The 13,259-nt window shown below is 39.4% G+C and overlaps 1 protein-coding gene across 4 annotated transcripts in view; it reads left to right on the forward strand.

Moving 5' to 3' along the window:
- Nucleotides 1-13,259, forward strand: part of RPS6KC1 (ribosomal protein S6 kinase C1) — an 87,701-nt gene that overhangs the window by 33,255 nt on the left and 41,187 nt on the right. For all 4 annotated transcript variants that reach the window (XM_071739616.1, XM_071739614.1, XM_071739617.1 and 1 more), the window contains exon 8: nt 8,180-8,298. In XM_071739616.1, coding sequence (XP_071595717.1) covers nt 8,180-8,298 — 119 coding nt within the window. The remainder of the gene's footprint in view (nt 1-8,179; nt 8,299-13,259) is intronic.

The raw sequence follows: 13,259 nt of genomic DNA on the forward strand, positions 1-13,259 counted from the left end.
ACCTGTTTGTGTGCCTGGGTTTCCTCTGCTCTGAAACAAGGAGTGTTTGTGATTTCTAATTGTAATTTGGACCCATCCTTTCAGTTAGGAAGGAAGAGTGCAGAGAACTTGGGAAACCATTTCCTATCTTCTGTGGTGGTGGTCTGTGTAACTTGTTTCTTTTCTCTGACTGTCAGAGTGCTTTCCTCCTGTTTCTGTGGAGCTTCTGTTGGAGAACCTCCTGCTGCTGTCACCTGTGCTGGTTCTTGTCTGTCTGTCTTGCACGATTCACTTGTAGTGAAATACCTTGCAGTTGAAGACTCCAGCTTTTAGCAGATGGATAGGAAGTTAAGCTTTTCCTTGAACCATTCCTTTTAGTTTCTTCCAGGTAGTCACAAATGCACATGAAAATCCACCACCTTGTAGATTTAACATAAGACACTCTTTATAAACAGATATTTGTTGATTATTGTTTGTGGAAGGTTAAGTTTCTTAACATTTTGTGTGTTACTGACTCCTGCTTTCCTGGTTACTCAAACACATTCTATCCACCCCATTTTTCTATGTAATCTTAACTTTGACACATATACCAGCTTTTTATTTCCAGAGAAGTGTTTACCTAGACTTTTATGGCACTAGTGTGTTACCTTACATTTGCTGCAGGATGCAGAATCTATAACTTTACAGGAGGTGAAGATCTGTGAGTGTCTTGAACAACCTGCAGTGAAGGTGATGTATCAAATACAGACACAGAAGTTGTGAGCACACTGGAAAGTTGCAAGAAAAATTCTTATATGTCACAAATTTGCGCTCCAACATGAGAGGTTTAACTTTTAAGCATGTTTTCTTCTTGGTTGCTAGAGTACATTACTGTACTAATCTTCAAATATTAAGAAAGAGTAGCTCTGACAAATGTGGGGCACTTTGATAAATTTTGACTTTCTCAAAATGCTCAAAAAAATCCAAACAACAAAATGGAGGAAAAAAGATCACTTCATTTTGCCACAATAGGCTTAACCTTGGTCTTGTTTTTTTAATATTTATAGTCCTTATTCAGCTGCAGAATTTGGCCACCACCCCAAAGGAACTCATCATTAAAATAATACATATCATACTAAAGACCATGAGCCAGTGGGCTTATTTCACAATTCCAAACTACCACCTGCTGCTAAAATCTGTAGCATCTTTTCTTGATGCTGAGGTGTCTGTCTACCTCAGCACCTGCCACATTTCACTTAAGTAATTGTTTGAAAATGAAAGGTTACCCACTCTCCTGTGGAAGTTGGTGGAGACTCATGCCAAAATCAGCAGCCCTTCCCCTTCCTGAAATAAATTTTGGGGTTATAAAACTGTGTCCAAAGTGGTCACAAACCTGTGCTGGATTCTGAGTTGCATTGTCACTTACGGTGTGCCTGAGCTTTTGTTTGGCTAATATGGACAAAGGAGTCTGCTTCACATGATGTAAGAAGTGTTTGCCCTAAGAAGAACAGAGGTCCTCTTGAACCAATTAGGCAAAAATAACAGCTGGGCTACCCACTAATAAGGAAGGTGCTGCTAAACCTCTTTTCATTGTGAGAAGAAATAAATCTTTTAAGGCTTACTCCCTTGCATTTTTATAGAGAGCAATTCTTTGAAAAATTCAGCAATCCAGCTGGGTGATATGTGCAGGAAGACTGTGAAGAAGATAAAGAAACTTTTAAAAATAAAAAATGGTATTATAGCTGTTAGATTTGGCAATTATAAATGTTTCATTGAAGATTTCAGTATTTAGAGAAAGTTTTAGTGTTTAAATCGTTAAGAACGTGGAGTTTGGGGTTAGCACAACAGGCAGTCTCCCGCGAGTTCCTTGTAGCCTGTTCTGCAAGAGGACATTCCTTCCTGGAGCAAATCTCTTCTGATGTCTTCTTAAATAAAGGCAGCCCACATATATTTTTAGTAACTCTGAGAGAAAAGCAGGAAGATTTGGAATATGGAGGTTACAGAGGGTTGTGACAAGTAATATGCCAACTTTTTAGCCTTACTTCTTTGGAAATATCCACATCCTGGTCAAGCAGCTAGTTAGGTAGGGAGTGCACTGATGATCTTTTGACAGATTTTTCTTACAGAAAATCTGTAATACCCAGTGGGGGATGATTTGGAAGTGGTCAGACACAAAGGAAGGGAGGAAGGAATATCTAGAATTCTGGGTGGGTGCTATAGCCTGTGGTTTACTGTATGTGAGATATTGTATTTTTTAGTGACAAATGATGACCATAGCTGTCTTTCTTTGTTACCATTCAGTAAGTTACACATCTTCCACATTACTTCATCCTAAATCTATGGAGGAGAATAGTTAATGACCAGAGCAAGTTTGAGACCACTTCTCAAACATCTGAGACATATTCTGTTAATACCCCATATCTTTTGAGGGAAAGGACTGATTTTTTTCATGGTCTTTAACACCCAGGTTTTTGTTTGTTTGCTTGTTTGTTTGGTATGATCTTCTTTCAATAGTTTTTTGGTAGTAATACCTGAGAATTAATAATTTTCTTATGCAATAGAATTACAGATAGTTTGATGTCTGAGTAAACAGTTCATTGAGCTCAACACGTCACACTTGAACATTGAGTTGGCTAATCTTTTAAAGGTATGTGCTCTTCTGAGGCACCATGAGGTGTGAGTCAAAGACTCTTTTGAGTAGAAGGCAAACAAAAATATTGCAATTTTCCCAGATGCTAATCCTATGTATATATTCTGTAAAAATGCTGCTTCTCTGTATTTTTAATTCAAGACAATGGACTATGGGAATACAAGCAGACAAGTCACAAAAACTGTGGCACAATTATTCTTATAATTGTGGTTTTCTTCTCTAAGACCCTCAAGATCATTTGAATATTGTTAGGAATGTCTGCTTTTGTAAATATATAGTAGTTGAGCCATCTTTAGAAATAAAAATTAAAGAACAAATTTTAAATAATTGGCTGTTGTCCTGATGCCCTGGCTACAGTTACTTTGGTCAGTGGGTGGCCTGGTCAGCCTTTCCAAAGCCAATTTTCATTTTAAGATTTTTTTTTATTTCTTTGAAATAGGCAAAGCCTTTGGAAAATGATGGAGCAGTCTGCTTGTGCTTGTATAGATGAAGGCTTATGTCTGCAACAAAGTAGCTGTAGAGTTTTTATATTCTGTTTTCAGTAATAGTAAACAGAGCATCTAAAATAACCACTTGCACATTGCAACAAACACATCATCATTTGCTTAAAAAGAGTTATAATTACAGTTGACGAAGCATGGACACCATAAAAAATGCATTAGTTTGGCTTGACACATTAATTACCTGTTTTTGCAGATGTTTTTATATATTGTTGTGTGAACAGTTTACAAAATAATTACAGGAAAGTCATATGGAAAATAAACTAAGTGGGTGGTTTCTCCCCTTAATATTTTCATTCATGTGAATCTGTGTGAGGCACAGCTGCTCTGCAGCAAATGCAGAGGGAGAGAGATGGGGAATCTTGAGGGGTTTTTATTCTGAGGTCTCTATGATCAGCCTTGCTACACTTTTATATCTTCCTTTAGCAGTGTAGTTTTAAAACATGTAAAATGACATTGCTGATTTAATCCCAGTGATCAGGAGGGGGAGAAGCTTTGATCCTGATCAGATGAAACGTAAATCTTCTATTATCTAGGAAAATAAATGAAGAATCAATATTATTTTAAGCAGGATCATCTTTTATGAGCAGTTGTAAAGATTCATCAAAGGCTTTGACATAGTTTAAACATTTCCTGTTTGCTGCCATTTAAAGAAAAATTCCTTTCAAGTTTAAATTGTAATTAAAGAGAGATACCTCTTTAGATTATTGTGGGCTAACCACAGAATGAAAATATGAGCTCACTATGTTCATTCTGAGTTTAAATCAAAAGATCTTAAGTAGGAATAAATTAGTGGATGATTTTAAGAGTACACATTTTATGTAACTAAAAACACTATCCCAAAAAAAAAAAGCATTGTTGCCTTGAAAACAATGCATAAAGGTCTGCATCACAGCCTTAGCATCTGTCAGAGATAAGGATTTATTCTATTACTGTGCATTAGTGATTTATTAGGTTGTAAGTGAAGAGTTTTGCATCCTGAAATTTGGCACAAGCGCTAAAGATTTTTAGTTTAATGGGGTAATTTTATTGTTTTTATTTATTTTTTTATAATTTCTTGTTTTGTGAGATGTTGGCTATTTAAATGAGAATTTGTGTTGGAATATAGCTTTTCCATTTTTTAAAATGAAGAATTATATATACTATAAAATATTATGTATATTATATATATACATGTATGCACATACATATATATATGTATGTAATATATACATAATATAAAGAATAAACAACCAAAATATTACTTTCATAAATCCAGTACTCAAACATCCACCTGTGTATGGTAGTAAAAGACTGAGCTGCTAAAGGACCTTATTCACAAATAAGATGCAAGAAATTGTTGAGTTGTTCTCTGAATCCACATCATCTTTTGTGGCTGAAGATTTTAATGAGTGAACACTTTGCAAATATTACTTAACAAATTACTCAGGAAGGAAAGGTAGAAGGAAAACTGAAATTAATGTCTTGTGAAAGTAGGGAGAACAAAGACAGCTCTAAGGGGACATCCTAGCTTGTTTGTGTTAATTACTGTAAAATTACTGAAGCATTGAAAAAAAGGCAATAAACATCCCAACTAAATACACATAACTAACAATTAAGCAGTAAGGTTGACTTTTATGATAGCCTTAGACTCTAACCTAGCAGTTTTCTACCAGTACCAGTCTGCTTGAACAAAGTGGTGGCTGCAAAGTTTATTGTTGCTGTGCAGATGACTTATTTTCCCTGAGCAACTTCCACTGTGAGTTTAAGAGAATGCAAGTGATCATCAGTGGATCAGCACAAGGAAGTTTTATGGTGCCACGAGATTAGACTTAGAGATGAAAGCAAGAGCATTAGTCATGTTAAGAAATTGCAACACACATTTATAAAAAACTGTATGTCTATACTTTTCTGATAAAGTCAAATTGAAGTTCAAACAATTGAGTGTTATTTTTTTTTTTAATTCTAGATGGGAATAGACTGGCAGTCTCCTCTAGGGAAATTTCCCCACATTTGTCCTACTGAGTGTAAGCTGGTATTAGATGTGCTGGACCTGGTACAAAATCCCCTCTAACTTTAGAATGAGAGAAATTACCAAGAAATTGTTACATATCCATAATAAATTGAAAGTACATAGAATTACAATGAATTTCTGACTTTCCAGCTTTTCCCCAAACCAAGTGTAGTCCGAGGTGTTTGCAGAGCAGGGCTGTGTGCCTCTGTCCAAGGAGCTGACAATCCCTTTTGCCTCCGGGAGGTGGATAATAAGATTTAAGACAGATCATTATAGCAGAGCTTGAAGGGGATCTTAAGTCTCTTCCACTTATTCTTGAGGGAGTCTGTATGACAGTCCTGTGTGTTTAGGTTGATTGTTGTCATGATATGAAATGGAGGGGGATTCTTTATTTTAATAGAGTCAAAATGACCATGGCGACATAAAATGGGAAAGAGTCTCTGGCTTCTTCACTCTCTGAGACTCAGGATTGTTAAAAGCAAGAGCAATCGTAGAATCATAGAATGATTTAGGTTGGAAGGCACCTTAAATATCATCTGGTGCCAACCTCCCTGCACAGGCAGGGACATCTCTCAGTAGAACAGATTGATCAAAGCCCCATCCAACCTGATCTTGAACCCTTCCAGAAAGGGGGCAATTACAGCCTCCCTGAGCAACCTGTGTCTCACCACCCTCACTCTAAAGAATTTCTTCCTAATGCCTAACTTAAATCTGCCCTCTTCCAGTTTAAAGCGATTACCCCTTGTCCAATCTCTACATGCATAAAAATTCCCTCTCCAGCTTTCCTGTAGCCCCTGCAGGTGCTGGAGGGCTGCACTAAGATCTCCCTAGAGTCTTCTGTTCTCCAGGCTGAACAACCCCCACTTTCTCAGCCTGTCCTGATACGAGAGGTGCTCCAGCCCTCTGATCATCTTTGGGGAGGTGGAGTATTCCTCCTGTGAAGTCAGGCTTCCTTCCCTCTTGCATGGGGCTGGTGTAAAACAGCAGCTCTGAGAACCTACAGCAGAAGAACTCTCCTCAAAATTTCTGAATAGCCCTTGTCCTTAGTTTTTTATTATTATCTGCCATCTTCAAAGTATTTTGGGAAGATTTAACCGTTAGACAATTTGCTTGTCCTCCTTTATTTAAATGGTGTTAAAGGTAGCCAGACCTGGCTGACTGAAGGATCTGAGCAATTCCTCCTGCCCTGAGCTGCTGGAGAGACATGGCTGCAGCTGACTCGTTCTTTGCATCCTACCAGTAGTGGAGCTGAGTGTGAATTTCTCAGAGGGGTTTGCATGTGCATGCAGGTACTCCCTGTGGGCATGGTTGACCACAAACAGCTTGACACAGGCAGAAGGATATTTCCTTTAAGAGTCACCTACATAACCACAGACAGTGAGAATAGACCAACCTCCTTTGAACTATTGCTGCTCAAGGAAGGACCTGCTCTTCAGTCTCTCTGGCAGCTGCCCCTCAGCTCCATGATACAGCTCTTGTTTTGTCTGAGTTGTCTGCTTATCTGTGTTGAAGTTTGTTGGCATATCTTATGCACAGATAGCAGTGAGCACACTCATGCAGAAGGTAGTGAGGAGTAGAGTTTAATAATAAGGTAAGACAGACAGTGGTGGTCAGGTACGGGGCTCATTTATACAAGTGTATGGACCAGCATTCTGCTGACTCACAATTGGCCCATGTAATTCCCATCTCTGTTTTCTCATGCTTTTGCCTCCCCTCTTGCCCCTAGCCTCCATCTTGACCTCTCTCTTTCCTCACCTTTAATCTTGCCCCTAAACATTTCACAATGTCTTACATGTTGGCACAATACCCCTTGAAACTTTCCTTCAGGAAGTTTTGCATGCAAGCATTTGCAGAGTAAGCTCTCCCTCAGAGTTTTCTCTTTTTTATGAGACTCATTCTTGATAACCCACAATAATGCTCTTTTTTTTTCTTATCAGTTCCCAAGTTTCTGGTTAAACTTCTTCAAGGTTACACTCAGAGGTTTCTTTCATGGGCCATTGATCAGTGTCTTATGAGTTCTAGCCTTTGTTATTGTCTCTGTTATCTGCTGTTGGTTAAGGTTTGTGTATTTGCATGTTTAATTTATTACCTCTTGTGTTCCTTGCCTTGTCTTTCATGTTGAGTAGCTGTTAGGGAGATATCCTTGAAGTTCCTTGACCTGTTTGAGGAACTGTTTGCAAGAGGTGCTGGCTTGCACCTGTCGGTGCAGAAGCCCATGGCAGCCAAGGCTGTGTTTCTGCAAGTGTTGGGTGGCATCATGTCAGGGCCGTATGAAGTCTCTGCTATTGCTCTGACTTTCTCTGGGACAGTTATCTGAAGCAACAATTGCAGTTCATAATCTTTTACACTTTGGTGGTTGGATGGTTGGGTGTCATCATCATAAACAGTCTATCATAACAAGATACTGCTCATGATGTGAATGCCTTAATTGTAAGTTGTAGAGTGAATACAAAATTTGTGTGGTATCACAGGATTCTCACCTCTTGCAAGGGCTTGGATAGATTAATTTTAACACAAAGGATGTTCAGCCAACATCGAAGTGGAGCAGTTGGTTCAAGCACTTCTCCATTTCTTCCTGTGTCACCCCAAGCCAACAGGCAAGGAGCAGGTAGCATCAGGAAGTTGTGGGCAAGGGTTGTTGGTGTCTCTCCTGTTGCCTTTTTCTACAAACAGAAACTTCACTTTTATCCTTAGGAAAACCAGTATTAGAAACATAGCAAAAAAACCAGGATTCTTCATTGTTTTGTCTTATCATGTCTTTCCCAGTTGCATTTTTTTGGGGGGGGGAGTACAATGTTTGAGTCAGTGGTTTGTTTCAGTTCTTACTTATTTTACCATATACCAGACCACAGAAAAATAAGGTAAGACTTTTTATTTACCTTAGTCTACAGCAATGCGTAAAGTATTATTTTTTTAGAACTGTGAGATCATAGTACTTGATTTTTGTAAGATGCAGGTCTGTAGGTTTGAATATGAATAACCCAAAGGAAATAAAAAATGTAGAAGTAAAGCAGTCATGTGCTTTGATTTCTTAGTACCTCTCCATTTAAAAAAATAATTTTCTTTTTCTCAATTAAGGTGAGTCAAGTCCAACTCGTCGAGAAGCAGTGAAGAGGAAGACTGCAGAATACCTTATGCGTGCAGAAAAAATTTCTAGTCTCTACCGTAAATCCTCTGAAGATACATCTGTTTCTATGGTAAGCTTTATTATTTTTTCCTGAACCACAATTTGGTATAATTAAATTTTCCTGTCTTTTAGCAAAGCATATTTGAGCTTCAAGTCCAAAAACTGTATGCAATTTCTCTCTTTCAGGGAGTCTGGGAACTATTTTGATGTTACATCTCTGTTAAGTTGCTGTTATTTTCTGATTTTATTGGTTGCATTTCGTAGTATTACAAGGACTGCTTGATTTTATCCAGACCTGTTTTTTTTTCTACTCCACAGTTAATGATGTAAACATCTGTGAGCATGCTAAAGAATTTAAAAGTAAAGCAAAGAAACCCCAATAGGGTGTAACATTCCCATGAAAATACTGCTTGGTCCTGTAGGGAGCAGAAAGGCTGTTGGTTTCTTTAGCCTACCACATAATAGTGTATCAGAAATGAGTCAAGCACATGGTAGGGGGATGAAAATAATTTCCCACAAAGTACTTAATTGAGCAAAAGGTCTTCCCGATCCTTTCAGATGCCTCTCTTGGATGTGCTTGAGTGCTCAGCTGCTTCTTGATTTTTAAGGAGTTTCTGCAGTATTTCCCACCTTCTTAAGCAGATGCACCCTTATCTGTACTTGTACAGAAGACAAACAAAGTTTGTTCCAAAATACCCTCAATAAATTTCTACTTTTCCCCTCCCCAACCAATTCATTTGGGATTTACCTGTTCTTACCTTTGTCTTTTACTGCAGTCACGCTAAACTATGTGTGACTGTCAATGACTGTCCTATTGTAGTAATTATAAAAGTTACCAACTTCCTACCTCTTTACATTTATATCAAGTGAGGACAAAAGGGGCAGAAGATTATTGCTGCTTATTTTGCAGAGTTCTAAAAATGCTTTAAGGAGACCACGGCTGCAAGAATAGGAAGCCTTATGAAATCCGTCTGCCTGATAAGTAAATTAAAAAGCAAAAAACAATGATTTTGAAGGGTAGCTTTTTTTTCTGTTGAGAGCCCACAAGCACAATTTTGAGGACGTTCCAAATGGGATATATTTTGTGAGATTTGGAGTCTTGCTGCTGCTATGAATTGTACTTTGAACAATTTAGTATTTTGGACTGATATGAACTCCTACTAGGTAGTCTTTCTTTGGGTCAAACACCCCTGAAAATGGGGAAGAATCTATATATAATGAAAAACTCAGTGTGTTTGGAAACGGCAGAACAAGAAAAAAAACCTATGAACAACCTATTTTTACCTTTTTACAAGTTTAAAAACTAATTGTCGTTGGGAAGGAGGAAGAAATAGGTTGCATTTTTCTATGTGAACTTGAGAGGTAAAGTATTTCCTCTTTTATGCTGTACTGAATAAGGCACATACATTCTTTGCAGATCCAAAGGAAAGCAGGATTAATTGGGATAAGACAAGAAAAAAAAAGTGAGAATAGAAACTGTTCTTATTCTCTGTTGAAACTCAAAATTGACAAGTTTAGGGCAAATCTGACTTTGCACAAGCGAAACTTTGCACCTGGCTTATCCTTTTTACAAAAAAAAGCTGTGTCGACATAATTTGGCCTTGTTTTACCAAAGTATGTCTGTATATTTTAATATTCCTTATTTGCTGCTCTTTGTAATGCATAAATTTGGCTCTATTTTAGAGCTGTGGAATTTGCTGGCATCAGGGGCAGGTGGTGCTGGTGGGTCATTATGGTTGTGGTGAGGAAAATCTTGTCTTTGAGTTGATAGCTGAAAGTTAGATGGGAGGCAGACTTACCTCCTGAGGTTACTGTAAGGCTTGTGGTGGGAACCAAGAAAAATGGGCATGCTCTGTGCCTTGTGTTAGGAAAGTGAGGAGTGTGACTCTTTCTGCACGTTGGTTGCTGAGCAGACCTGAATTAATACACCTTAGTTACTGCTTATTATTTTTACTGTTTTAATTCAAGCAAACTGGAGTTTGCTTGAATTATTCCACTTCATGCAGACAGCAGTAGTGGGCACTGAAATGAAGTCCATCTATATCCAGTGTGATTCCTGGGAGATACTGATGGAAACATGCAGATACTTTGTGTCCTTCTCCTGAAGAAATTAAGACCATAGTGCACAAGATCAGTTTGTGTGTCTCCTTGCACTGGCACTTCACCCCAGCTTAATGTGTAAACACTATTTACATGCCGTTGGTCATGCTTGGGAAAGGTTGGTCTCTTAACACTGGCACCTCCCAGTTGTGTACATCATGCTGGCCAATAGCATGCCTTGTTCAAATGCTGGTGCTTGGATAGGTTATAAATGTTTATGTTTAAATAATGCTGTACAATGTGCCTTCTTTGCCCACATGGATCTGTAAAGAGGTCTCTCATCAAGTCTCCTGTGCTGGAGGGTCACTGAAGTCTTCGAGAGAAGCCCCTGCACATGGAGGAAACCTTTCCTAGAAGCATGGCCAAGTGCTGCTACACCTGGTAGCCCGACACAGTTTGAACCATACAACTGGAATTGGTCTGCAAGAAAATGATGGACAGACACTGTACCCTGGAAGTAACTGTGCCTGATATTACGATTGGCAGAGTGTGGTTTTGTTATGGGAAACCTGGTTCTGTGCAGGGAACTTAATCGGGAGAGGGTATAAGCTTTCAAGTGCAATACAGTTATTGTCCTTCACCCCTTGGCTTCTCAGAGTCCCAGTGTGCTGTCTGTGTTCTCAGCCATGTGCAGCAGCCTCAAAAGACTGCTAAACGTACTCCAAGCCAGCCATTTGCTGTCTGAACACCGCATGAAGGTAAAGAACAGGGGCTGTTCTCTGGGGGCCTGTGGCAGAAGGAAGCAAGCCATTCTTCTGCAACTTGAAATGCCAGGCCCTTGCCTCTTCAAAGTCGAGGTTTCCCTAGAGGTAAAGGCCTGGTGTTTCAGCATTGAGAAGCAAAATTATCTTCGATGCCATGGAAACCAAACAGCGAACAATAGTAGTTAGTTACTTTTCTTGCCTCAATAAAAATCCAGCAGTGTGGCCCTCAAGGATAGCATGCTTAGCAACCACCCTGCTGCTGACAAGTGGTGAAGAGAAGAGCACAAGAGGAGTTTGGAGAGCCCTTGGCACTGTTAAAAAAAGGTTATGGGTAGAAGGCTTAAGGATGGATGGAAGATTTCTGGAAGCACAGGGAACTGACGCAACTGTGACTGACCATGAACTGGGAACTCACTTGACAGGGTCTTGTAAACACTGAGAAAAGCTTTGCAGTGACCTGTAGAAGTAAAAGATGTGGAGACAGATTCTGGAAGTTGTAAACACACATGTAGACCTTCTGGAAAAACAAACTGCAGCATCAAAGGCTGTCCTTCTCTTCCTCTTTTGGCACAGCACAGCAGCTTCAAGGATCTTCTCAACAGCAGTGCTCAAGAAAGCTATGTAGCAGCAGCAGCAGCAGGTTATTTTTTAGGTTCTCAAGCTGTATTTTCTCCTCTTCCCCTTTATAAATAGCAGCTCTGGGGAGTCACTTCCAAGCCTGAGTGGGAGCTGCAGCAGCAGTGTCACACTGCAGCAGAGTCACACTGGACTGACTGTCAGAAAGCTGCAGTCGCACATAGCTGTCAGCTGCAAGGCCCAGCACAGCCACAAGTACAGGCCCATTTTAACTTTTTTAGTGTTTTCTAATGTGTATTTTGAAATACACACTTTGAAATAATTTCTTTTTGCACCATTGTAGATGTTTTTGTCTTCTAAAATGTCAATTATTTTTGATTTTTAAAGCAATTTAGTTACAAGAGGTGAATGCAAGCATGATACTCAAGCAGGAAAAGCAGTCTTCATTCTTCATGTTTTTCTTAAGATATTTTACTTTCTGGAATTCTCACTAGATGTGCATGAAAACTACATTAAATATAAAGAAAACAAACTCCTGTAGTTCTGTTTGACGTAAATTTAACATAAAATAATAAATTCAGTCCTAAGGTTTCTGTGGTCTCATCTCAGGTGTCTTCTGGCTTCAGGGAAGATGCAGTCCTTGGTTGGTTATCACTGGGGACCTTCTGAATCACACCATAGCACTGTCTGGTTGAGCTGCATGCAGAAATGCAACCTGGCTTTCTCCTGGTGCAGTGTGAGGCAGAGGCCAGGATGTTCTGCCACACCAGGAGAAGCTCTTTCACATCCATGGTGAGGAGCTTTGCACCTTAGGCCAGCAGTATCTGCTTAAAACTTGGGCATTTCCATGCTGCAGTTTTGGTTCTGGCCATGAATATGTAGGTGAATATTTACCGAGGTCGTCAGACACAAATCTCTAAATGATGAGGGGAGATCACATGTTGATGTGCAGCTCTACTCTGTGTTTGTGAAAATGCTCTTTTTTTTATCCTGAGTTCCTGTGGTGACTGCTGTAAAAGGTGGAAGGACCAGCAGTAAAATGATTTCCCATTAAAGAGGTGTTTGTGTCTCCTGGGCTGGGGATACTGCTCTTGCCTTAAATAATGTTAATGTGAGAGGCTCTTCCTCTTGCTAGGCTGGTTGTATACCTCTGTTTTTCCCCATGTTCTTATAACTGCTGACAGCAATGCCAAAGCCGAGGCAAGAACTATTGCCACGTTTCATTTGTTGCTTGCAAAACTGGAGCCTTCTGAAGACTGCAGACTGCTGGGTCTTTGCAGAGGCTAGAATCACAATCAGCTCCTCCTTTTCTACTTGAAATTAGCACACACTAGCCAAAGGGGGGGAAGGACTGGTGATACCAATACTAAGTCAGATAACTCCATCTGTGCAGCTCAGAGCATAGTCAGGGAAATAGTTTCAAAATGTACAGGGCCTTGGCACAGGAGAGAAGACCCTGGGATACCTGAGCAGCATGCTGAGTGTTTGGACAGGCTGCTGAAGGCCTTCTGCAGGCAGAGATAGCCTGCCATTTTCTTTAGAATATAATTGCCTTATTTCAAAAGGCAAAGGAAGCTTTTGACTTTGTGTTATTCTCCTTCTTTCATCCACAGCATAATTACTTACTAGCAGTTATCCTTTGTGACATATT

The sequence above is a fragment of the Heliangelus exortis genome, chromosome 3 (assembly GCF_036169615.1).
Source record: "Heliangelus exortis chromosome 3, bHelExo1.hap1, whole genome shotgun sequence".
NCBI classification, from domain to species: Eukaryota; Metazoa; Chordata; class Aves; order Apodiformes; family Trochilidae; genus Heliangelus; species Heliangelus exortis.